The 22,688-nt window shown below is 52.7% G+C and overlaps 9 protein-coding genes across 9 annotated transcripts; 4 read left to right on the forward strand and 5 right to left on the reverse strand.

The window, feature by feature from the left end:
• Nucleotides 1–11: 11 nt before the first annotated feature.
• J4E79_009813 (uncharacterized protein) lies at nt 12–1,568 on the reverse strand (the record flags this gene model as incomplete). Its single annotated transcript, XM_049358654.1, has 2 exons — nt 12–1,160; nt 1,224–1,568. The coding sequence occupies 2 exons, from the start codon at nt 1,566–1,568 to the stop codon at nt 12–14; spliced, it is 1,494 nt and encodes a 497-aa protein (XP_049206757.1).
• Nucleotides 1,569–1,870: 302 nt separating this feature from the next.
• On the reverse strand, nt 1,871–2,723 carry J4E79_009814 (uncharacterized protein; the record flags this gene model as incomplete). The annotated part of the gene is made up of 2 exons (XM_049358655.1): nt 1,871–2,511; nt 2,558–2,723. The coding sequence occupies 2 exons, from the start codon at nt 2,721–2,723 to the stop codon at nt 1,871–1,873; spliced, it is 807 nt and encodes a 268-aa protein (XP_049206758.1).
• A 770-nt stretch (nt 2,724–3,493) lies between these two features.
• On the forward strand, nt 3,494–5,198 carry J4E79_009815 (uncharacterized protein; the record flags this gene model as incomplete). Its single annotated transcript, XM_049358656.1, has 2 exons — nt 3,494–4,045; nt 4,092–5,198. The coding sequence occupies 2 exons, from the start codon at nt 3,494–3,496 to the stop codon at nt 5,196–5,198; spliced, it is 1,659 nt and encodes a 552-aa protein (XP_049206759.1).
• A 459-nt stretch (nt 5,199–5,657) lies between these two features.
• J4E79_009816 (uncharacterized protein) lies at nt 5,658–6,240 on the forward strand (the record flags this gene model as incomplete). The annotated part of the gene is made up of 3 exons (XM_049358657.1): nt 5,658–5,777; nt 5,903–6,031; nt 6,130–6,240. 3 exons carry the CDS (start codon nt 5,658–5,660, stop codon nt 6,238–6,240), a joined length of 360 nt encoding a protein of 119 aa, XP_049206760.1.
• A 348-nt stretch (nt 6,241–6,588) lies between these two features.
• J4E79_009817 (uncharacterized protein) lies at nt 6,589–6,977 on the forward strand (the record flags this gene model as incomplete). Its single annotated transcript, XM_049358658.1, has 2 exons — nt 6,589–6,915; nt 6,948–6,977. The coding sequence occupies 2 exons, from the start codon at nt 6,589–6,591 to the stop codon at nt 6,975–6,977; spliced, it is 357 nt and encodes a 118-aa protein (XP_049206761.1).
• Nucleotides 6,978–7,378: 401 nt separating this feature from the next.
• On the reverse strand, nt 7,379–9,457 carry J4E79_009818 (uncharacterized protein; the record flags this gene model as incomplete). Its single annotated transcript, XM_049358659.1, has 8 exons — nt 7,379–7,930; nt 7,987–8,316; nt 8,389–8,789; nt 8,852–8,934; nt 8,996–9,085; nt 9,145–9,168; nt 9,222–9,292; nt 9,341–9,457. The coding sequence occupies 8 exons, from the start codon at nt 9,455–9,457 to the stop codon at nt 7,379–7,381; spliced, it is 1,668 nt and encodes a 555-aa protein (XP_049206762.1).
• A 431-nt stretch (nt 9,458–9,888) lies between these two features.
• Nucleotides 9,889–11,143, reverse strand: J4E79_009819 (uncharacterized protein; the record flags this gene model as incomplete). The annotated part of the gene is made up of 5 exons (XM_049358660.1): nt 9,889–10,288; nt 10,339–10,481; nt 10,532–10,756; nt 10,811–10,915; nt 10,967–11,143. 5 exons carry the CDS (start codon nt 11,141–11,143, stop codon nt 9,889–9,891), a joined length of 1,050 nt encoding a protein of 349 aa, XP_049206763.1.
• A 3,830-nt stretch (nt 11,144–14,973) lies between these two features.
• J4E79_009820 (uncharacterized protein) lies at nt 14,974–16,480 on the reverse strand (the record flags this gene model as incomplete). Its single annotated transcript, XM_049358661.1, has 5 exons — nt 14,974–15,137; nt 15,191–15,838; nt 15,886–16,013; nt 16,076–16,221; nt 16,271–16,480. The coding sequence occupies 5 exons, from the start codon at nt 16,478–16,480 to the stop codon at nt 14,974–14,976; spliced, it is 1,296 nt and encodes a 431-aa protein (XP_049206764.1).
• Nucleotides 16,481–19,308: 2,828 nt separating this feature from the next.
• Nucleotides 19,309–22,321, forward strand: J4E79_009821 (uncharacterized protein; the record flags this gene model as incomplete). The annotated part of the gene is made up of 2 exons (XM_049358662.1): nt 19,309–19,971; nt 20,021–22,321. The coding sequence occupies 2 exons, from the start codon at nt 19,309–19,311 to the stop codon at nt 22,319–22,321; spliced, it is 2,964 nt and encodes a 987-aa protein (XP_049206765.1).
• Nucleotides 22,322–22,688: the final 367 nt, after the last annotated feature.

Consider the following 22,688-nt stretch of genomic DNA (forward strand, 5'->3'; position numbering starts at 1 on the left):
CGGTTATCGTTCTATGATTCCGCAGCAGCCTTCCTCTGGTCCTCCTCCCTGCGCATGTCTTCCAGGAATTTCTCCCACGTCTCGATAGTGCCCTGGAAGAAGTCGACATGCGCATCGGCGAGATCGCCCAGAGTATCCTTAAATTCGACCGCTTTGATGCGCTCAAAGTCCTGTACCTCCTTGACGGTATGCTCGTCAAAGGCCTCGCTGTTTTTCTTCGCCAGCTCAACTTCGCCCGTGAGTCGCTCAATCTCAACCTCCAGTTTGCGGACCCGTTGCCGGCGCGCTTGGTCGTGATCGATACCCCGGAAGTCTTCTACCTTGGATCGCAGGAAGCCAGACGCGCCCATGCCGGCCCCTGTCGCGCTAGCCAACGAATCCCGATCCGCGGCAGATTTGGCAAGGTACTCACTCAGCTGTTCGAAATCGAGCTGCTTGGCTTCTCGTGTGCGGAGTAGTGTCTTGACGGCTTGGATGTATGCGTCCATGTCGCGCAGACTAGTGAGGTAGTTCTGGTCTGTGTGGTCGCGGATAGACTTGAACCCCTGTGAGGTGGTATTTACAGAAGCAGCGAAGGATGTCAGGTTGCCTTCGACTGCAGGTTCCATAGTCGTCAGCTTTTGGCACTGCGTCGCTAGATCGGCGTAGTCGGTCTCCAGATCACCCTGTCGCCTGGCTACCTTGACGGTAACCTTCTCCACATTGTTCAGATCCTCGCCGAGCTTGTTGGCACGCTCGACAACTTCGATGAAGCGCTGGTCCGGCTTGTGAATCTTGCTAAAGGTGTTGATGAGGCTTTCTGTAACAGCATCCACGAAGCCGCCGCCGCCCTGGTCGGAGCCGCTTGCAGCTCTTGATGACCGTCCCTTCATGTGTTGATTCCAGTCCGGGCTCTCCAGGAAGTTGATGACCAGAGCCGCTCTCCGTAGCACTGGATGCAGTGATATCCGCTTGAGGAAGCGGTGCAGCGAGTGGGCGCGTCTCTGCATGAAGTCCGGACCAAAGCGGTCTCCACGCACATACTCCATCTTGTGCTTGTCGGGCAGCGGCGGGACGGCGCATTGCGGGTACTCTTTCGAGAGCTGTTTCCAGAGGAAGACGAAGTCTGTGAAGCGGCGGCGGACGGAGAATTCGGGTTTCTGGAAGGACTGGAAGTCGGACTGCGGGGATGTTTGTTAGACCCCGAACAAGTAGGAATAGTGGAGCTGCAGCAAGAGGCACACCTTTGTGGTTACTAGGTACGAGACATATTGGTTTGGTGTGCCTGGCAGCTCTTTCTGCGGGCTGCCGACAAACGTCTCCAGGCGCCCTTCGCTGAAGTCGGCCGCCATTGCGCGTCTACGGACCTCCTGTGGATCGCGGATGTATATGAGGCGGCTCTTCTCAAGCTCTTCAAAGTCGCTGATCTGGTCGTATTCGGGGTCGTCGAGTAGATCGTCAAACTGGTACGGCGGGCTTGTTGGCGTGGGCTGTGTTGGACAGCTCGGAGGTGAATCGGTGACGTCGGCTGGGTACCCGGGCTTAGCGCCCTCCAAGGTGGGCGCACGATTCCTGACGCGCTCGTACATGGCTTCAAAGTCGTCCGCGCTTCTATAAAGCAAATGAGAGTCTTTTACAGCGACCATGATATAGTGAGCGAGCTTTGCAAGAATGATTAATAGTGTATAACGAGTGCAGCTAACCGCCACAACCATGGAGGGTCACCAAGCATCTACAGTGAATGGAGAAAGTGCGACTTGTCTAACAAACGCGCAATTGCCGCGTCCACACCGAAATGCCGCCAAACATAGCCCACCCTAGTGAGAGAAAACAGAGGTATCGTAAGTGACCTTTAACCAACCAAGACCTAATCCGAGACATGGAAAACACATCAATCGTCATGGGCGCCGAAGCGCTTGCTGAACTCTTCAAAAAGCTGCGGGGTAATTTCGTCGCTGCTGTTTCCGTTGACCGTCCAGAGCACGCCAAGCTTGTCGTAATGCTCCAGCAGAGGCTCGCTGTGCTCCTTGAAGTTTTTCAACCGCGCCTTCCACACCTCCGGGTCATCATCCGCTCTTTGTGTCAGCGGCTCGCCCGTGATATCATCCTTGCCATCCACCTTTGGCGCATTGAATGTGGTGTTGTAGACGCGTCCCGATGCCTCGTGTACCCAGCGGTTGCATATGCGATCGATGATGATGTCACTCGGGGTGTTGAGGTTGACTACCATATTGATGGGTACGATGTTGTCGAGTTGGATCGCTTGAACGGCGGTTCGGGGGAATCCGTCGAGTATGAATGAAGCCGCTGGCCTGTTGGAGAAGGTGTAGCGGGGAGCCCGTACCGCCGAGGGGATCATGACTGCATCTACCGTTGTCTCTGGCACGTCCATGGAGCTGAAATTGAGCGCATATGGCCGCAAAGCGTTGTCTCGTATCCAACCGCGGTTCGTGAGTTCGTTGACGATGAGGCGCAGGATCATGGCGTCGGGTACTAGTTTGCCAGCCTTCATCGTGGATTCGGCGTGTATGCCTGCGTAAGTCAGCATTTTTCGGTACGGAGAGAGCAACGCGCATACCGAGAGGTGTCCGCTCCCGAACGTTCTTCCTCAGCAAGTCGCCAGAGCTGATTGACGAGAGCTCAGGGAATTTTTTCATCATGCGCTCCGTCTGAGTTCCCTTCCCGACGCCAGGCGCGCCGACCAGTATGATCCTGGCGGCCTTGGATAACCGTTGGACAGTCATTGTTGTAATGTGTGTTGTCGCTGCTGTATGCTATAGAAGCGACTCTAGGAATATGCTGCTGGGGATAGTCCAGGTCGGTACGGTAAATAAAGCTCGAGGGCTCCGCCGAGGGCTCGTAGTTACTAAAACAAATCCATGGCGAAAATTGTGTGGAATGAAATGGAGGATCGGAACTAGGGTACGGAGGAAAGTGACAGGAGGAATTATGGAGTGCCCAGACGCGGAACCTGGGTTAAGATGGCAGAGGGACGATTACCGTCGGATAGGCGTGGAGTGAGGGGACGGCCCAGCATTCACGGCATGCCATTCGCAAGCCGCGCTGTCGTTCTTGCGGACATCGGAGACCCCAGCGCCTCGGCCAATTGGCGACAATATGCCGACATGGAGAATACCCATTGGTCCTTCATGGTTCTTCGTATAATCCGAGGTACACACATTGCTGCCTGTAGCGTCCCATGGCGCACATGTCATGCGTCCATCCGGTATCTTCCTAGCTGTCACCATGATGCGCGTCAGGCGAATGGCTTATGCGCCCGTTGGTGGCGACCAAGCTTTACCCAGCAGATCGCCCGGCGGTCCCTGAGACTAAGTCCGAAGACGCAACGTCAGAGGAACCCATTTTCTCAGAGCTGCATCACTCCACACTCCTTGCATCAAATTCCCAACACACACACAGCCGTCTCTTTTCTACCCTTCATCTGTTGATTCACTACCCACACTACTTTAATCGTTGTACTATATACGTCACTCCCTACACTTCCCCCGGCGCAATGTACGCCGGTCGCACTGCCTCCAGGGCAGCGCCCGCAGTATTCCGAGCGGGCATCAGGACCACTACCAGAGCTCATCGCCCTATGCTGAGGAACTCACCCGCGATTCGCATCCTCATTCCGCTACGCGCCCTCCAAACTGAGTCAACCTCGAACAATGCGCAAAACTACCCGCCTCCTGGTTTCGACCCCAAGCAGGCCAACCAGCACCTCCTCAAGCCCCAGCAACAGTCAAAACAGTCTGTCGAGAAATCAGACCCCATCATTCCCAAGTCTGGCGCAACCTCCAACCCGAAGACACCCGCGCAAGATGTCCAAACATTGAGCGAGCTGAAGATGGACAAGTCGGCTGCTGAGTCCAAGGACGAGAAGAAGATCTTGGCCAAAAGGGACGCAGAGAAGAAGAAGTTGACCGTCTGGCAAAAGGTCAAGAAGGAATTGGTCCACTACTGGGATGGCACCAAGCTGCTGGGCTTCGAGGTCCGGATTAGCTCCAAACTCGCGCTCAAGATGGCAGCTGGGTACGAGCTTACCCGCCGTGAGCGTCGACAAGTACGTGTTTCAAGCCAGTATTCGTGAATTCTACTAACAGACCTAGTTGCAACGTACCGTACAGGATCTGGCCCGCTTGGTACCTTTCCTGCCCTTCGTTATCGTCCCCTTCGCCGAACTGCTGCTCCCTGTAGCGCTCAAGCTCTTCCCTAACATGCTGCCCAGCACGTACGAGGGTCAGTCGGCCAAGGACACCAAAGCCCAGACGCTCCGAGCGACCCGAAAGGACGTTAGCGACTTCCTTCGTCAAACACTCAAGGAGACTGGCCTGCCTGTCTCTGCTGAGAACGCGCAGACAGAGGAATTTGCCGAATTCTTCCGCAAGGTGCGCACCACGGGAGAGAAGCCAACACCAGAGGAGATCATCAAGGTGTGCAAGATTTTCAAGGACGACCTCACCCTGGACAACTTGTCTCGCCCTCAGCTGGTTTCCATCTGCCGCTACATGAACATCACCTCTTTCGGTACAGACAACTTCCTGCGTTACCAGGTCCGCGTGCGCATGCGCCAGATCAAGCGTGACGACCGAGCCATTGCCTACGAAGGTGTTGAAAGTCTCTCCGTTCCCGAGCTCCAGACTGCCTGTGCCAGCCGCGGTCTACGAACCTACGGCGTCTCTCCTGGCCGGTTACGGGACGACCTCACTAGCTGGCTCGATCTCCGCCTGAAGCACGGCGTTCCATCAACTCTTCTCGTGCTCTCCAACGCATTCGTTTACGCCCAGGGCAAGGAGACCGAGATGACCTCTCAAATTGATGCTTTGGAAGCCGTCCTCTCCAGTATCCCTGAGGAGCTGTACCACGAAATGGATCTCGAGGTCCGCAACGCCGAAGGTGCCGCAACCAACAAGCAGCGTCTTGAGGTCCTCAAGGAGCAGCAAGAACTCATCAACGAGGAGAACGAGCAAACCGAGACCGTTGAGAACAAGGCCACAGCCTCGCCCAAGGACCACGAAGACATCGACGAGAAACCTGCCCGGGACGCACAGGAGGCAAAGGAAGCCAAGGCCGAAGAGGAGAGCAAAGAAGCCGAGGCCAGCGCTGGTGATGCCGCCGGTGGAAGCGCCGAGCGTGCAGAGCAAGACGAGCGCGCCTTGAAGATGGATGACCCCACCGGCAAGGGTGAGAAGCCCGCTGAAGCGAAGAAGGAGTAAAAAGAAAGAAAGGTCATCCATCAAATAGAACCTACTCTCTACTTTGTTGTGTATAGCTACGAAATCTCTTGTCATTGGCGTCCAGAAAGAAAGGTCCATAGAAAATACCCCGTTCCGATATTGTTGGATGGGAAGGACTATAGAATTGTATATCGTATAGAGATGCGAGATCATGCTCGCTAGTATAAGGTGTTGAATGAAAGTTATACATTGAACTCTATCTCGTGTGGTTCAAGTGCTGTGTGTATGCCTCGCACGGAACCAGCAGTCTAAAATATTGACGTCACTCGCACATCCCCCACCCCCCACCATCGACGCCTCGATCGTATCTCAATCAAGCTTTCTGCCAAGCAATACGCATTAACTTGGCAGTGAACTACTACTCTTTTTACTGCTTTTCCTACAATCAATTAGTCCTGTTTCGTTTCAAAGTCGTTCGAACGAAAGTATATCATCAAAATGCCAGACGCAGCGCAGATCAACCGCTCCATCAGTACTATCAAGACGGAACTGGAGTATCTCGTCTCAAGTGGTGTTCTGGCGGCGCCGCAGTTGCAATCTATTCAGGCGCAGTTACCTGTACGTATGCTTTCTACTACATCTTCCCTGCCTTTGTCTTGTCTGCTTGTCTCATCATTGGGCTCAAGAAGTGGAAGAAGAGAACTTATGAATGGAGACTAAGAGCAGATGTTAACGGGCACCAGCAACCAAACGGCCAACCCTCGCAATACATCGATCCGAAGTATGTAGATGGAGGGAACCAATTCAACCCCGCGCTCGTCGCGCAACAAGCTCAGGATCCGGCGCATCCGGCGAATCCGAACCATCCAAAGGTATGTCTTCCCCTTTCCCATTCCATCTATAATCCAGAAACAAAACGAAGTTAGATGGTTAAGAGATTAGGAAGAAGAGATGCTAATTCGACGTGCAGCACCACGAATGGGCGAGTAAGCTAGCCCACAAATTTGGGAATGCGGCGGTTTATGGGGCTGGAGCGACGTTTGGTGCGGATCTGGTTAATGATGCTATGAGGAAGTTTTGAGATGCCCAAATTGAGTAGATCGAGAAAAAGATGGAAGATGGATGTAGATGGGGCAGGGTACCTAGGTAGGTGCTCGTTGGTACCGAGGGAGGATAAGTGAGCTTCTTGTGCCTGCTACTGGGTACGGATATGTATGTCCTACTTTCCAACACACAGCTGTTGATTCGATGATTTGTAGTGATACTTTGGTACTGACTCACTCTGAGAAGTGTGAGTCTGGCCACCCACGGGTCATGCTCTCGGTACTGTCCTCTTCGAATAAACGTTTTTCTCACACAGAGTTATATAGCTTTACATCTCAGTCCCATTCTTCCATACCACTTTCTCCTCGATCTCAACACCACCATAATGTCACCAAGAACCTCAAAAGCCATCTCCGCCGCCCACCAAGCCATCGCCGCACAGAACCAACTGAACTCCCCCTTCCTACGCCTCCCCAGCGAAATCCGAAACCAAATCTACCACTACGCCCTAGGCGGCCATGAAATCTACCTCGTAACCCTTCCCGGTAACGAAAAGAAGAAACGACTAGGATGCCGCCCACCCCACCAAAAAACCTGGGAAATGCACCCCATCCCCAAGAAGTTAGCCATCAACCTCCCACTCGTCTGCCGCCAGATCCGCTGTGACCTAGGAGCCTACTACCCCTTCATGCACAACACCTTCGGCGCAACGGTACTCGCGGGTTTCCATTCCATGCTACACAGGTTTACGATTGGACAGAGGAACAGGATTGAGCTGGTTGTTACGGACCATGAATATTATCCGACGGGGAGATGGTTGTGGATCCGGGAATATATCATGCTTTGTGGACTGCCGAGATTGAAGCTGGTTGTGTTGAGGGATATTTCTGGTGTGGGGGAGAGGGAGAGGGAGGGGATACGCAGGACGTTTTTGGAGGAACTTGGGGATGGTGTGAGGGTTGAGATTGTGGATGATTCTTTGGGGATTCCTTAGGGTAAGTGGGATGTGTGGAGGCCACAGAACTAGCCCTATGGCGGGACGCCTACGGGAAGAAGGATGACAAGAATGATTTCTTTGTAAAATCTCGGACTTCTGACTAGACACATTACATCCCGATATTGATATACTTCAACTGCCTGTCACATACGGTAACAAGAAACCAACTTCAACCTATCTACTTACTACCCATCTCGAGATGCTGCTCCACGACACTAACCCTCCTACTCAAATCGCGCTCATCAATCTCAACAACAGGTCCATGATACGTCTTCCTCGCCCAAACCGCATAATAAATCGCACTAATGACCGCTATCGTACCCGTTACCAAAATCGCCCAATTCATGTTCGCAGGCGTAACCTCCGCAAAGGAAGGCCAGAAACTGAAGAAGAAGACGAAGCTGAGATAAGCACAGGCGAAGATGTTATTAGCGATGCCTATTGCACCGGGCAGACGCCAGGGGCCCCATACAGCGCGGACCATGCCGTCGCTGGTTGTGGATTGGCTATCAGTGTCAAAGGATTCGCTGGGTGGGAGGATGGCACCGGTGCAGCGACGGTAGAGGAGGAGGGAGGATGTGAGAAGGTAGGAGGAGAATAGACCGGCGATAGCGACGGAGATTACGCCGTTGAAAGCGGTAGTGGATCCGATGTTTACTAGTGCGAGAAGGCAGGCGATGAAGCTTGTGAAGGCTACGGCGTAGACGGGGATGGATGTACGATCGCTGACCTGATGGATATTAGTACGACCTTTCTTTCGTATGGAAGGTTTTATAGTATACATACCTTGCTCAAGGTTCTCCATCCAGGAAGACCACGGTCTCTAGCGAACGCCCAGCAGATTCTTGATGTTGAAGCGGAGAAGCCCACGTTCGCACTGATCGTCAGCACCATGACGATGGATGCCATGACAGCGGCACCAGAGCGTGATTGAACGGCACGGTGGAAGATAGCCATGAAAGGGAACGCAGGGTTCTCTAGAAGTACAGTGTCGAGATCGCCCATCCGTAAGAGCACGGTGACCATCATGACGAAGCCAAGAGAGCCGTTGATGGCGATACCAGTCATGATAGAGCGAGGTACGACGATCTGTGCGTTTTGAATCTCCTCAGACAGCTGCGATGATGCGTTAGTGTCTTGCTGCGAAGCCGGGTGCTGGAAGTTGATCTAAAGTAGGCAAACACTCACGTGAATCGGCCCATCACCGCCAACAAACGCAAAGACACTCCCCATAATGCCAATACAAAAGCTCAATCCCTGAGTCTGCCAATGTCCCATGTTTACGAACGTGGTAAAGGTCTCTTTCGCATTGCCCTGTGGCCCAAGAACCAGCAAGGGAATCAAGATGGCGAAGAAACCAAGGATATGTAACACCAATAGTGCTCCTTCGAACTTGGGTAGTAGCCATCCAGCAGCAATGTTGATAAAGACGCAGAACGCGATGATAGCCCAGTAGAGAAGAGTGACGTGCCAGTTCTGAGGGACGTACGTATCGGGTTGGCAAAGCATGAGAAGGCCTTGAATGAGGCCACCGGTGAGGAAAGCGCCGGACCCAAGTGATGCTAGCCAGCCACAGAGAGTGAGCCATCCTGCGGGGAAGTTGCTTAGCACACGTTATCGATAGAGATCGTCGAGTATAAAGTTTACACACCTGAGATGTAACTCAACAGTTTTTGAGAGCTTTTCGGTGCGAGCATGGACACCCAGTGGTACTGACCACCAGACGTAGGTGCCCTTTGACGAATGTTAGCCACTGCCTCAGCGTCAAAAGACCCGGCTTCCGATCGTAACTCACATTGAAACAAGCTCGCTGAGCACCATGAACACAGATACGGTGCCGAGCCATACGATGAGGTAGCCATAGATGACACCAGCGGGGCCGCCACTGCTTCTTTCAGCACAACTGTCTGATGGCCGATGTGTTGTGTCATGCTGTGTACTCACTTCTGGAAGCCGACCAGGAACAACCTGAGAAACTGTCAGCGACGTGTCAACGTGTAGTACGAGGTAGTACGACGTACACAAGAGATCCTTCCCAGGTGATCAAGACGGTGCAGCTGAAACCGAGGATGGATAGGAAGCCGAAGCGACGCTGTACTTGCATCAGCCATGCTCGTGATCAATGCAGAGGGATACATACCTTCAGCACAGCTTTCTTCCCCAGTCTCGCCAGAGCAAGATCATCGTGCTTGTCGCTAGAACGTGGCCTTGTAGTATTTAGTTCCGGCTCACTGGATTTAGTCGAGGAGAAAGCCATCGTGCCACCAATACGAGTACAAGTGAAAAGTCGATACAGCAATAAAAGCGGAACTCGTGAGACGACCGATGATGGAGGAGATGGGAGAGAGAACAAGCAGAGGATAAAGAGAAAGAACCGAGTTGCCGTTAGAACCAAGTAGCCGCATAGATGAAGAACTAGGGCCGCTTATGCACAACATTGTAGCCGAGATGATCCTCGTAATGATCCTGACCGTTGACCTATAGCCTGTTCACCAATAGGATCGTAGCACCAGTCGTCCCAATCCGGAAGACCTGCTGGAAGAAACCTAGGCGCATATGCTGCGTGCCGTGCCACCTGCACTGCGAAACGAGGGTACAGCAAGGGTGTGCGTTTCTGAAATGCCGCGCCAATTTTTGCATGTGTTGGTTTGTGCTTTCTGGACTGTGTTACATACTATAGATATAGATTTACTGCAGTATTGTTGTAGCCGGCATGCGGGCTACTGTTTCTACTTGCACTGCCCAACTCTTCGATACTTGGATGCTCCTATCCGGCCCGCTGTATGAGGGTCTCGAATTCTCGGAGCGTCCCGATCGCGATATGTCCATGAGTTGGTACCCTTTGCTGTCGTCTTTGGAGGTTTGCTCTCCTCGACGGCGCAGATCGTCCAATCGCATGAGTCCCGACTCAAACCCCTCCATGAAAAGCTTGGTATACGGAAGACATGTAGTGACGATAGCAAAGCATTGCACAATCTGGTTGCAGATAGACGAGCGCCAGTAACCGAGTGTCAGATCGTCTTTCAAAGCGGAATTGGTGCTGTCGCGATTGAAGAAGCTAAGCTGGATCGCAGCAGCCACAAGAACTCTATGTGTAGCTTGTCAGTATTTGAGATGCGTGCAGGGCTTCTTACTCACAGTAACCGACATGAGAACAAAGCCATGACCGCTGCCTTCCGTTGCCGTCGCATGTGAAGTTGCGCTGTTATGCCCAATTCCAAGGCCACGATTGCGAGCTCTGTCATGATATTGAAGCACGAGACGGTATTCCACCAGGTCAACTGCCTAACGTCAGCCACAAGCCGACTACGCATCTGCGTTGATTACTGACACGGTCGATGCATCGATCCAATGTTCTGTCCCATGGCCGGGGCAGCCGGCACTCGAATGCTGCGACAAACACAGAACAAACCAGCCATAAGATTATAAGAGCCAAGACGCCGAAGTTGATTCTGCGGTGGAGTTCGGATGGAGTCAGATGATGGACGAATGCTACGACAGCAAGCTTCGAGAAGCCGAGGGAGAGAATGAAGAGTATCATTGCGGCGTATTCGCTCTTCGCTCATATCAGCGCTCCGGACCAGGTACTCAAGCGGAGGTAGGAGGTTACTTTGAGATTCGACTCAATCTGATATCCACTCAAAGTCGCGATCGGCTTCCCGAAACCGTAGTGTGCTTGCAGCAATACGGCGACAGATTGTGCGACGCAAAATATCTGGCAATATTTATTAGCAAATGTTGCTGAGTATGTTGATGCTTGACTTACCAGGGATGCAAGTACGAGCCATGACTCGATAGTCAATGTTCGAAACACGTAGAATTTGATGCCGGCATGCGTTAAGAACGCTAGGAGGCTGGTGACGAGAGTGAACCAAGTGATGATCTGAACGATGGGCGTCCAATTCAAGTCCGACAAAATGACTTGATACATAGTCTTAGACATACGCTAGAAAGGCTGTTGAGCAGAGGCCGATCGACGACTACTGCGAGAACGGACATGTTGTATGGAATGTGGGGTGAGCGGCGCGGGTAGCAAGAAGCAGGGTGAACGTATCAGGTACGAACCCGACAGTGCGGTTCTTCTCGTGATGAGTAGCACAACAGAGCTGTGCCACATGCAGCTGCGCAAAAGTATAGGAGTTGGGAAACCATGGTGGCAATGTCGCGTTGAGCATAAAGCGGCTGGCATGCCGGCTAAAAGAGCTTTTTATTACCTCACAGAACGCTCGATACCTCGTGTGTTTCTGCTGAAGCAGTCGAGGAACTGCCTGCGCAGCCTTACAATCTCGCGGAGAGCTCGAAGGGGCACAGCATGTGGCCTATCGTTGTGGTTGCGTACGTGTGCTGCAACTGGTGTGGAGTGGGCACACCAACACAGCCACGTGTACGGCGTTGTCTCAGGAGTTGACTGATCCGGAGGTGGTTCAAGTTGCGCGCCGCTTGTTGAACGGCTGCTCGACTCCAGTAGTTAGGTTAGACGGCGATTACCCAAAGCATCGGGGCGCAATACAGGTTTGATCAAGTATGCAGGAAGTATCAAGTCTTAGGGCGAGGCTGGGATGTGATCTTCAGACTAAAGCAGTGCCGGGAGCGGTCCGCATCATTGGAGTTAGGTCTTCCCTGTCGGTTAGTCGGACAAGAGCCTCTGTTCGCCTGTAACGCGATGGCGTGACGCTCGCCTGACAGAAAGCGAGGGTCTTCGACTTCGCGAAGCAGGCCTCTTGAGATTGCGACTGCACCCATACCCTGGCGACATGGCTGATTGGCTTGCGGCTGAACGGAGGGACACGCTCCTTTTCACAAGAACGGATCGAGCCACCGGTAGATGTTCCATGTATATCTAGGTAATGCTGGCGATGATGGTATACAAATGTTGAGATGGGTGTTGCAAAGGGCGAGTTGAGACTGGGGATGGGAACTCGGCCCAGGTGATGATGACATGACGCCAAGACACTAATTGAGCTAGAGCACAGCGAGGGGCAACGCTCTGGATGGCACTTGGTGCAAGAGCGATTGAGTACTACGATACACCATGAGACGTTTTTGAACCACTACATCGGCACATCCTAGCAGGGTGTGAATGTACACAACAGCATGTTCACGTCCGGCGGGTAATTTCTGCAGGCGGCCGGCCAGGCCACGCGCTGCCGAGCTCCGAATCGATCTCGGGAGTCACTCCATTTAGCACTCTACCCGAGATACTTAACGATTTCGATATTCTTCGATCGGTAGCTGCAAACGTCTCGCCTGAATTGAGAGTCTTGAGGGAGACGAGGGGTTCGTCATGCAACCTTGGATAGGTTTTCCAGTGGACTGAACACTAGGTAACACATGCTCAGGCCGAACCATATTGCGCGACATTCAATATCGTATTCTACGACTCACTACATACGTAAACCATCTCAGAAGCAGATCTCTACCTCCTCCGGTCACCATACCCATAATCTGCTCTAATGAAATCCCACGCACACCGCTGAACCTCTATAGTTGCCTTCACACCCGCACAGTCATTCCCAAACAGACTTTTCCATGCCATCCTAAAGTCCCTCATTCTCTTGTTGGTCGTCACTGTCCATTCTTTCCGTGCTTGTTGATCCTGCAGTCCATGTGGAAGCCAGAAGCCGACTTGCTCACCGCTTGGCTCGAATTCGAAAGGAGCGTGTGGATTGTGGCAGTGGTATGTACACGATGGATATTTCGGATTGCGGATGTCATCGCGAAGGCGACGCCGGCGGGAGGGACAGTGTTCTGGGCAGGGATCCGTTGGTGTCCGTATGGGTGACAGCGTGAGTGTAGGATCTACAAGCTCCTCGGTTGTCGAAGGCGGTGTTTCGATGCCTGTGGAGCTTTCTCCCTCACTGTCGATTTCGGTTTGTAGTCGAGTTAACTTATCGATATCCTCGGTATGCTCTACATCGTTCTCCTCTTCTATCTCCTCCCCGAACAGTATACCCATGTTACCTCTTTCAAGGCTGTCTTCCTCTTTCTCGACCTTCTCAACATATACCCGCTCCTCATTCAGCTTCTCATCAGGCACATAGCATGTATGGCCCGCATTCCACTCTCCAAACCCACCCCATATCTTCAGTGCCTCCATTACACTATCAATGTCGCGATTTGACCTCAATACGACCGCCGCAAACCAGTACCCTGGCTGCACAAACACATCTCCACCCTCTTCTTTCAACGCCAATGCGATTCCAGAGCAACTCCGGCATCGACACTTGAACCCTCCCACCTCCAATATATCCACCGCCCCAAACTTCGGGAAAGCAGAGAGTATGTCAAGCAACCTCCAAACCGCAGGTTTATTCACCGAACTGCGCTCATCAATCGCAAGATGAATCGCTTCCTCGGTTGCAAGGCCCTTGGTGACCAACATCCTCCAAGCTCGGTAGTGCCTCGCTTGTAATTCATATCTCTGTTTGAGGCTGATGAAGAGAGGGGCGAGCGCGCGAGCCTGGCGGACTGGCCAATCGTAAAGAAGTTGTGAGGCCATCGCGCTAGATAGGTAGATCGACTGGTAGTGGGAGTCATGGTGGAGAGGATGGCCGTTTCCACCGCGAGATAAGACGCGGAGGAGCTCTCGCGTCATTGTGAGATCTATTTGGATCGCTTGTGGGCGCGTTGGCCATAGTAGTTGGAGTGACATGTTGGACATCTTCTAAAGTGGTTTTGCGTAATCGTCTTGGGGTGATGTTGCTGTGGTATTTGTGGATGAAATGTAAGAAGCAAGTAGAACGATTGCAGTGATGCATCTTTATGTCTGAGTTGAAATGGAAATATATTTGAAAAGCAAGGACGTTGACCATGGTTCCATACTCTGCTGGCCAACGAGAACGCCTACATATCGAACCATTAGTCACCCCTATACCAGCTACCAAACTACCACTCCACACTAAACCCCCTCACAAGCTCATCGCTTTCCCGGTACCTGTCCCAATGCTCTCTTTGAGCATTTTCAAATCCATCTGGTACTGCTTGATCGTCTTCGGCGGCATCCCCACCTCCCAGTCATCTTTACTCCCAATTCCACCTCCATCCACTTTGACATATTTCTTCTCCACCCTAACATTCCGCTCCCTTCCAACCCCACCTCCGAATCCGCTTCTACCTTCACCACCCGTTCCACTGACTCTGCTACCGCCGTCTACCTTCTTACCCTTCTCTGCCTTGCTCACCTTCCTCTTCTGCTTTTTCGCCTCCTTCTTTCTCTCTCTCTCGTTCTCCAATCTACACGGCCTGCAAAATCCAGTCTCAGTTCCATCACTCAGCACTCTAGTATGACCATCTATGCCTCGAGAGGTAGTCGTGTCGCGCACGATTCTTAGATTTGTCCTACATGCACATGGGAGGTTGTTCGCAGCTGCTTGGCAGGGGACTACATCGCCGACGTTGCTGTACTCGTGGCCGCACTCTCGCCAGTAAACTTTGTATTGAGTGCATAGAGCTGGGATGGTGGTAGAGGGATGCGCGTCCATTGTACAGTTGAATGCAGTTGAATGGCGGAGGCTGGTACTCCTGGTTTTTCCAGAGGAGAGAAGTAGGTAGTCCTTGCTTTCAGGTGCCGGAGTGTATTGCGTGCTATGGGTAATGATGTGGGCCGTCGCCAGGAGATAGAGTCAGCAGACAACAGGCAGCAAGTGATGAATGATCAGTTCCATGCCGATTTCACATCAAACCACGTGAACGCGTCACCATCAAGCAGGTTAGGGACTTTCCATGAAACGAGACCTGCGCATACATTATCTTTCCCATTCTGCATAGTAAACCTTACTGCTTCTCAGGATATCCCATCTTTGCTTCGTCTTCCGCTGTTCCAAACCCTCCCCAGCCCTCAAACTCGTCCGCGAACTTGACTGCTGCACTGAGCCAGTGGTTTGATTTGTCACTACCCTTTTCCCATGTCTCCTCCGCCACCTTCAACGCACGCAATGCTGCGCCATGTCAGTCAAGAACACCGCGGTTCGGCAAGAGGCTCGTAGCATACCTTTGACGTAATGCGCATCAGTCGAATGTGGTCCGTTCAAGGCCTTGTCCACAACATGCTTCCAAGTCTTCCTCTGGCTGTCGTCACCAGTCATCGCTTTACCCATATCGATCTCTGGCCTCGTCTGGGCAATGTATACAGCTAGCGCGAACAGCCACCATTGCCGTAGAAGACTGACATGAAACTTGGCCGGTATCAACGGGAGAAGGATGCGAATAGCGTGAGAGCTTGTAAGCACATGTACGAGGAAGAAGTCGTACTTTCCCTTTTCCGGTCGTGGTGTTCCAGTCAAAAGCCCCAAGCCGACCTCCTGAGCAGCTTGGAACTGTTCGTTCGGGGCGGTAATTTCCCAAGCATTCCAGTACTCCAGAAAGGCTTCTTCACGCTCCTCCAGCACTTTCGTGATATCGCCGCTGCGGTGATCGTACAGTCCATCGAAGCGCTTATCCTTGCGCACTTTGTCCAACAAATCGACGAGCCCGGTGTGGTTCCCGGTCGCCTCATGAGGGCTGGGCTTCGTGTATTTTGGATCGTCGATGTATTCATGGAGCGGACTGTAGAAGCAAGAGCCCATCGCTAGGGCTTCGATCGCAACGGTCGTGGAGTTGAGCTCGTAAGCGTAGCCGAGATGAATGAGAGGATGCGCAACTGTATGGGATTAGCGATATTTGGGCTTCGGAAGAGCGCAAGCTTACGTCCTGAGATGAGGCCGTTGATCAGCGGCTCTTTGCCCTTGAGCAAGAACTCCTCAAGAACTTCCTCAACATCGTACTTCTTGCTCACGAGCTGATCCTCGAAGAAATCAATGAATGCGCGTTGGTATCTGGCTGCCAATTAGCGACTGACCCTGATCCTATTGAATCGCACCATCATGCAGCTACTTACTCGCGCTTCCCCAGAAACTCTCGCCAGTCGTCCTTTGTTATCTCACCAGGCGCATCATGCCAAGGTTCCAGCACTTCCGCCTCTCTTTCGTAGATCTCGTTCAGATGCTCTGCGGTGCCTCCCAGAAGGTAAGCCGATCCCAGGATCTAGGGTACATGCTTAGCAGCTACAGCCTTTACAGGAGGAGCAGCATACGTGCGGTGTATGGTTGTGAAAAGTGAGATTGTGGTATATGATTGCGTAGTTGGCGTGGTTCGCTTTGAGTAGGTGCTTGAGAGTTCGCGGTCGCTTCTCTGCCGAGGTCTCGATGTCGTGGATTTCTACGGAGGGGAGGTCGACGGTGAGATGCGTGCCTTCGCCGGCGCGAAGAAAAGAGGGCAGTGATATTCTCGGTAGGCTGAACATTGTGACTGTGTGGTTGCAAAAGTCAAGAGAGTTTGCGGGGAAGATGCGCATCTGAGAGCTCGCGTCGCGCCTTCCTCGTTCTGGTATGACGTGATGTCCTCGCGACTTTAGCCCAATCGGGATGAGCAGTCTCCAAACAACATCACAACATTGATCGTTTCCTTCGTCCCTACTCCTACATGCTTCAAGATATATGAGGTTTGCCAGCATACAATTACTGCATTAGGTAACAACCTGTGAGCGTGGATTATAGCAGGTGTGAATGGAGTTCGCTCACCTCACTCCTCAATGCTCACCTTCGCACTTCCCTGTAGTATAGTGAGTGTATCTAGCGGACTTCTGCCTTCTCTACCCTAAATGTATCTATCATAGACATGAGGTTTGTAAACAAAATTGCTTCATACCCAATCGGGAAGGTTCGCTGGGGTGTAGATTCCTGCAGAATGTAGCATAAAGGACATGGGCTTCACTTCGTCCTTCGGCTTTCCTCTTCTGCTGCGACCTCTTCTTATCCACTTGACCGCGGTACTGCAGCTGATGCGCCTTTCCAAACATTGCCTATCCACCTAGTGCTTAAACAGAAAGCAGATCAAATGAATGCACGCTCAGATAGGCAGTTGTCTCGCGTCCATCGATTGCTGCGAATTTTGGGTGAAGAGGGTTCCCTCGCCAATTTCACCCTGAACCGGACTACTAAGAGAGTTTTGCTTTTCACAGACAGGGACGCTACAATCGATGGAAGTCGGATATTGCCTGATGTAGTAGTGTATCGTCCCATACTGCACGGGACAACGGTGCTTCGGCAAGCCATGGCATTCGACCGTTGAATGCCACAATTCCTTTCACGACAGCGAACAAGCATATCATATTCTCGAGAAGCCTACCGGATCTTCCATTAGACATGATGTCGTAGATAGTTTATACTGTTCACTTGTCTTATAGACATATTCATTTGCACGCTCTTTCGCAATATACACAGCTGTCGAATACGTATATGGCGAATATAGTATATTGATCATCATTGGGAGCAGAGACAACAATAGCTGAGATCTAAGAGAAGGTTTATTGCATACCTCTTTGATTCTTAGTTGATGATGATGTCTTCAAGGGTCCACGAGTTGGTGTGAGGTCCTTAGCCATCATCCGTTCACTAATCTTGAAGCACCCAAGTCCACACCGCAACAAAAGCTCCGCGGCGATCAATTGGAAAAATGCTGCTCTGACGTAGTGCACTAAGAGTTGTTCTACCTTACATCACGGCAGGTTACCAAAGATGCTTCCGCACAGGATACGGGTTATGACATACTGCAGAACGACCCACCACGTTTAGTACAGGCGGAAATCGGGCTTTGTACGAGCCGAGCGGCCTTCCTCCACCACAACTGCTGAGGACGTATCGCTTAGACTTCTTCCTGCGAGGACACGTCCGCGGTTGAAATCACGACTCGTCAATATGGAGACGCTGTGGAGTGTTTTCCGTCCGCCATGTCGTTAAATTGGTGCAACGACGAGGTGTGAGGTAGTTGCCGCCTTATCCGATGTCTGGAACTGATGCAGCACAGGGAACGCTCATCCTGCGCACATCGTCGGATCACATCTGGGGAGAAAGATGGAGACAGTGCGATACAGCGGGTCTGGACGCTGACACGCTGGAGTCGAGATCTCTGGTGCTGTCAGTGTTGTGCATCGATCCTGACCCCCACGACGCGATCCAAGGAGAGCCTTGGTATGCAGGGGCGGCATTAGGATCGGCACGCGACAAGCTTTTCTCGAACGCCGCGGGCGGTTTGAAACAGCCTTCCGCGATAACGGCAATGACCCTGGAAATTAAGGATAAGGCTTCCTAGGCATGTGAAAGGCGATAAAGAACAACGGTTGAGAAAGTTAGAACGCGTCACGACCGACTGGGCGGCCGAGCCGCACCTCTCTCCAACTTTCGCCCTGTCGCGCGACCTTCATCGACTGTGCAGACGCTCAAAATAGACACACTTTGCAGAGTTTTGAGGGACCGACACAGGAAGCGTCCGGGACCTGCATTGCGATGCTGCGTGACGTCGGTGGCTGTCGCTAAGAGCTTGTGCTGGCAGACCTAACGGCGTATGCGACGCCGCTGTCATGGCATTTTCGACCGAGATAGATAGCCGCAGGCGTGGTTGAAGGCCATTCTAGTTTATTCGATGGCTGTGGTTGGCGCAGACGCGTATCCTTACAGCTTTGTGTACCAGATTCGGTCCCAACAGAGATTCTAGACAAAGCGACGCGGCCCACCCGGTGTGCTTGCCATGGCCACAACACGTCCGCCGTCGGTTCCATGGCCCATTTTTCTATGCGCCAGTCACTGTCGAAGGGTTGGCGTCGAATTTCAGGAATCGCAGATCGGATGTCCCCAAAAATAATCCCTGGCCCAGCGCTGCTCCTGCTCCTTTAACCCCGGGCGAGCTCCACATCTCACTTGCTAACATCGCTGCTGTCCATCCCACTGCATTGTCTTCTCTTTTCTCACCACCTCCATCGCACATTAATCACTACAGGGCGCGCCATTTTTCTTCGTCACTCGCTAAAACATTTTCTGGATACGTCGGCACCGAGCTTGACGTCATCCCGTTGCAGCAGTTCGCGTTTGACCCTGGACCACCGGAAGGGCGAGCGCAAGCCATTGACTGCTGGTTTGGCGTAAAAAAGCATACCATTGTTTCAGCAATCGCATTTTGCGTTATCTACAAAAAATCGCCGCAAAATCAAAACACAGTCGCTACCTCATCGCTCTCCCAAGGTAGCTTTTCGATCGGATTTCCTATCGAACCTTGGTTCGGGCGCGACTCTCCACTATGAGTACACCAAATTATGAGCGGCCAGAGCCGACATACGACATGGACAGCAATATGTCCCACCACCAGCAGCGATCTTCCGACGAGGACGGCACAGTTGTGGGGGACGATCATCAGCGGCCATTGCGTGTAGATACTGCCGCACGGCCACCGCACAACAGATCACGATCTGGCACCCACCTTACCGTCGAAACCGCACATGATATCCCAGCAATGAAGGGCATACAGTCACCGTCGCAAACGCGTGAGCAGGCGAGCAGGCTCAACGATGACCTTGCAGTGCTCGCCATTGAGCAGGGTCTGGATGAGAAGGAGGCTCTTAGGCGCAACGCGTCGATGAACCCATCCATGACGCGCGTGCGATCCCGCCGTGAGGACCTCGTAGACGACTTCGACGCGGCGACGAACCCATTGCACGAACAAGCGGCTCGCTATACGCCACCCGAAAACCCGACTACAAGCTTCTCCAAGTTCTTCAAGAAGGTTCACAACTCATCATGGCTTGTTAGGTACTTTACGTACATTACGCCCATGGTGCTCTTGATCCTCATTCCTTTGATGGTTGGCATATTTGCATTCCCCAATGCGAACGTTGGAGGCGTCAAGCTTGTCTGGTTCTCGATCTGGCTAATGATTGTGTGGCTGACACTGTGGGCTGGAAGAGTAAGTATCTCCGTCTTCCTAGTTTTACAACCACTAACATCCATCGCAGGTGCTTGCCAAACTCCTCCCGTGGCCTATTGGTCTCATCTCTTCCCTCTTTACGAACAACAGCAAGAAGTGGAGAGACATGGGCAAGCAACTCGAACTTCCAGCTACTTTGTTCTTCTGGTGGTTGGCCATTGAAGTATCTTTCCTCCCAACAATGAAGAACCACCACGTCAACGGCGACAAGAACACGCGCGACTGGGAAGGCACCATGAACAAGGTCCTTGTAGCTCTCTTCGTCGGATTCGTCCTCAACTTCATCGAGAAGATCATTATCCAACTCATCGCCATCAGCTTCCACCTGCGAACTTACCAGGACCGTATTGAGCTGAACAAGTTCCAGATTGGCAGTTTGGCCAAGCTGTACAGGTTTTCCAAGGAGAAGATCGCCATGGAAGATTCCGAGTTCGAGCAGGGCGACGACAATGCTCCATCGGGCGCACGCACCCCCGGTCAGGTTCTCACAGAGGCGCAAAAGAACATCAAAGTCGGTTTCAACAAGTTTGGAGATATCGCTGGAAAGGTCGCTGGGGACTTCACCGGTCGTGCGGTTACTGGCAGTGGCCATCCTCACCAGGTTGTTCTGCAACTCATTGGTACTACCAGCGGCGCTCAGGTTCTGGCTCGCCGTCTGTATCGTACCTTTGCGCGACCTGAGACCGAGACTGTTCATTCCGAGGATCTCAACAATGCCTTCGACAGCGACGAGGAAGCCACTGCTGCATTCTCCATGTTCGACAAGGACATGAACGGCGATATCTCCATGGAGGAACTCGAGGCTGTCTGCGTCGAGATTGGCCGTGAACGCAAGTCTATTACCGCCTCCCTGAAGGATCTCGATAGCGTCGTCTCCAAGCTCGACGATGTCTTCATGTTCATAGTGCTGATCATCACCATCATCGTGTTCATCTCGCTGATCTCGACCTCCGCCGCCGGTGTCCTAACATCCGCTGGTTCGACCCTTCTGGCTCTATCTTGGCTCTTCTCCGCAACCGCTCAGGAGTTCCTCCAGTCGTGCATCTTCGTCTTCGTCAAGCACCCCTACGATGTCGGTGACCGTGTCATGATTTACGGTAACACCGGAGATCTCGGCCGCGGTGATGATTACTTCGTCAAGGAAATTGCTCTCTTCTACACCGAGTTCAAGAAGATGCAAGGTCACGTTGTCCAAGCGCCCAACAGCTACCTCAACACGCTCTTCATCCTTAACCACCGTCGATCGGGTGCCCTCGCCGAAGCCATCCCCATCATCATCAAGTTCGGTACAACGCTCGAGCAAATCGAAAAGCTTCGCAACGTGCTCCTCGAATTCGTCACCGCCGAGCAACGCGAGTACCAGACCAATATTCTCACCGAACTGCGCGCCGTCCAAGAAGTTCACTGGCTCGAACTCAACGTCGTCTTCTTCTACAAATCCAACTGGCAAAACGAACTGCTCAGATTGCAGCGCCGCAACAAGTTCATCTGCGCCCTCACCATGGCAATTCAGGAATGCGAAATCGAAGGACCCCGCATGCGCTACCCTGGTCAGAAGGAGTCTTTCCCGGTTTACATGCAGAATCTGCAGAACCCTGCTACACCTGGTGTCGGTATCAACGGCAACCCAGACCACCCCAACGGCACCATCCGCAACCAAGCCCAAGACCAACCTTTCGTCGCACCCGCAGAAGGCACATCGGACTCTGCCACCGGAACCGGCGCAGGACCAACCCGCACCGGCTCCATTCTAAAGAAGCCAGAGACCCTCTCCGCAATGGGCCGCCGCGTCGACTTCTCGCTCGGAATGAAATCCATGGGCCTAGACGACCCCAGCGGCGACGTCCTCGACGACCGCGAAAACGCGTCCCGCGCCCGCGCAACCGTCGTCCGCGTCACCTCCCCATCCCGCTCTCAAGACCGAAACAACGACCGCCAATCCAATGACAGCGCACGCAGCACCGGCCTCCAACGCGTCGGCACAAACGCCTCGTCCACCACACGCGAACGCACACATCGAAACCGCTTCTTCAGTCGCAACCGCTCCGGCAACGATGTCGAAGCTGGTATGGCTGATATCCCCGAGGGTAGCGGCTACGACACCCCGCCCAAGAAGAAGAACACGCTTGATCCCCGCAGTGGCCTTATCAGTCCCCGGGCTGTGAGGAGCAGTGGCGGCGAGGATGAAGTGCCTATTACGAGGGTGGGCAGTGCGGATGTGCCTAGGAGTACGGGTGCATTGGCGCCTAGTACGGCGGATAGTGAGAGGACGTTTGGTCCACCAGCGAGGAGTCGCACGGAAGGGATTGAGATGAGGAGGTTTCATTGAGGAAGCTCATTGACCCTCTAACTCAATGTGTCGGGACAGCTGCGGAGTTCAAGCCGTCGGGAAAAAAAGTCTCATTCTGTCATTCCCTCCTTCTATTTCTCGCGTCTGTACAGCGATATCGCTCAGCGTTTTAGTACTCCATTTACACTAGACTAGTCGACAGACAGACAGCCAAAGGCAGTGCGCCGGGCTCCTCTCCTTTCCTTCAATTTGTAGATTTGTAAATAATTCTTTTTCCAGCTGTAAAGCTCTATCGTTGAGAGAACGAGATAGTTCCAGTAAATTGCGACAATATCGCTACTTCTCAGAACCCACAAAGTTTCGCGATCGAGGGTTTCACGTGCCATCATTCACATCAGTTTTACAT

Source organism: Alternaria viburni (assembly GCF_023758015.1).
Source record: "Alternaria viburni strain BMP 2772 chromosome Unknown scaffold_27, whole genome shotgun sequence".
Lineage (NCBI taxonomy): Eukaryota > Fungi > Ascomycota > Dothideomycetes > Pleosporales > Pleosporaceae > Alternaria > Alternaria viburni.